This window comes from Arachis stenosperma, chromosome 1 (assembly GCF_014773155.1).
Source record: "Arachis stenosperma cultivar V10309 chromosome 1, arast.V10309.gnm1.PFL2, whole genome shotgun sequence".
In the NCBI taxonomy this organism is placed as follows: domain Eukaryota; kingdom Viridiplantae; phylum Streptophyta; class Magnoliopsida; order Fabales; family Fabaceae; genus Arachis; species Arachis stenosperma.
In genome coordinates this window covers 12,900,621-12,902,320 of record NC_080377.1, presented here as the reverse complement: position 1 = coordinate 12,902,320, position 1,700 = coordinate 12,900,621, and the positions used below count along the sequence as shown (strand labels likewise).

The 1,700-nt window shown below is 28.0% G+C and overlaps 1 protein-coding gene across 1 annotated transcript; it reads right to left on the bottom strand.

Annotated features, from left to right (window-relative positions):
* Positions 1-373: 373 nt before the first annotated feature.
* On the bottom strand, positions 374-1,156 carry LOC130944810 (heavy metal-associated isoprenylated plant protein 47-like). Its single transcript, XM_057873348.1, has 2 exons — positions 1,002-1,156; positions 374-930 (listed from the first exon to the last, which is right to left on the bottom strand). The coding sequence occupies exons 1-2, from the start codon at positions 1,084-1,086 to the stop codon at positions 590-592; spliced, it is 426 nt and encodes a 141-aa protein (XP_057729331.1). The 5' UTR covers positions 1,087-1,156; the 3' UTR covers positions 374-589.
* Positions 1,157-1,700: the final 544 nt, after the last annotated feature.

Genomic DNA, 1,700 nt, shown 5'->3' with positions numbered 1-1,700 from the left:
AAACTTTTTATTATCAATCATTACATTATTAGACTAATTTAATTAAATTTAATTATTAAAATGACTTGATCTGATCTTGTAGCATATATATAAAAGGATTGTCCAACTGAATCAACCCTAATTCAAGTGTACGTGCATGCCTGTTCGAGGAATTAAGGGGCGGAGCTATATACATACGAAGGAAGCCTCCTAATTTTAATTTTTTATATATAAATTATATATATATTTTAATTTAGCTTTCTCTTAAAATTTTATTTTAGTTTTATTTATTGTGTAAATATTTTTTGTTCTTCTCTAATATTTCATCTAGCTCTGCTTCTGCAGTATTGGAATATTAACAAAGACAGATTCATAAATTCGTTTGTGTTAAATATAGAGAGGAACCAAGATTTTAATAATCATTTATCTAGTACTGTACGTGAAACCATACAAGATGGATGATTAAGATTCTTCCATTGTGTCTATATTTTAGCAAAAACTTGATGAGTTTTCGAATCACCACTTGAGAGAGAGAGAGAGATAAGTGGAGAAGAGTAATGCAGTAGGCCTGCACTATATTATTGGCGTGGTGGTGAATATCCATCCATCATCAGAAGATAGTGCAACCAGGTTCATAACAGTCATTGTATGAATCACAGACGACAACCACCATCCGATCACACGGTGGATAATACCGTCCCGGTATAAAAGGGATGTTGCCGTCACCACATCCGTCATCATGACGACGAGGAGGGTTTTCTGCTGGAGCTGCTGGTGGTGGTGCTACTTCTTTTTCTTTTTCTTTTTCTTTGGGTGGTTTCAGTACTTCCACAGAGAGGATTGTGACTGGGCAAAACTTCTTGCTGAGCTGCTTAGCAAGGCAAACCGTGTTCACGTTGTTACCAATCACTTCCAATTTGTTATCACCATTCACTGATACCGAAGTCACGCCTGTGAGTACATGAAAATTAACCTTATTAAAAAACGAATGGTACGCATAATGCATGAGATTATTCACCCACCTTTTTCCTCTGAAGCAATTTTGAGAGCCTTGCTTCTCCATTTCTCATTCTCCATTGTGACCTCTATTACTATTTTTTGCTGCATGCAGATCAACACATAGCGTTTAATTTGGGTAGATCTATAGTTAATTAATAAAAAGAAAAGTAAAGTTATACCTTCATGTTTGCTGAATACTAATGTATATAACCGCCTTATATAAATATATTTATAGCCAGTATGTGCGCGTTTTTTATGACTAACTGTGTCACTTATCTTTGTCTAAAAAAGTCTTTTTCTTTTTACATATTTTTTAATAATTCAAATTTAATATATATAATCGATTAAATTGTATTATTTTTGTCAAAATTAGATCAGACAAATTAATTTAATCAAAAAATAGTATATCAAATTTTAAATAAATTTAAATTAATATTATTTTTTATAAAAAAATTACTATAATACTTCTATTATAAAAAATAATTAAAATATTTTTATTATATATATTAATTTCAAAAATTCTAAATTCTAATAAAATTATATATATTAATTAAAATGTTTACTGTCTATAGCGTTAGAATTTTTAGACTTTTTAAAATTTATATATATATATATATATAATAAAAATATTTTAGTTATTTTTTATAAAAAATATTAATTTATATTAATTTAAAATTTAATTTATTAATTTTTTAGTTAAATTAATTTATTCAGTCTAATTT

Excerpts from the sequence above, each read along its gene's own strand:
- LOC130944810 (XM_057873348.1), bottom strand. The coding sequence starts at position 1,086 with ATGCAGCAAAAAATAGTAATAGAGGTCACAATGGAGAATGAGAAATGG. Across the intron at positions 931-1,001 it reads AATTGCTTCAGAGGAAAAAG|GCGTGACTTCGGTATCAGTG; the intron begins GTGGGTGAATAA and ends ATGTACTCACAG.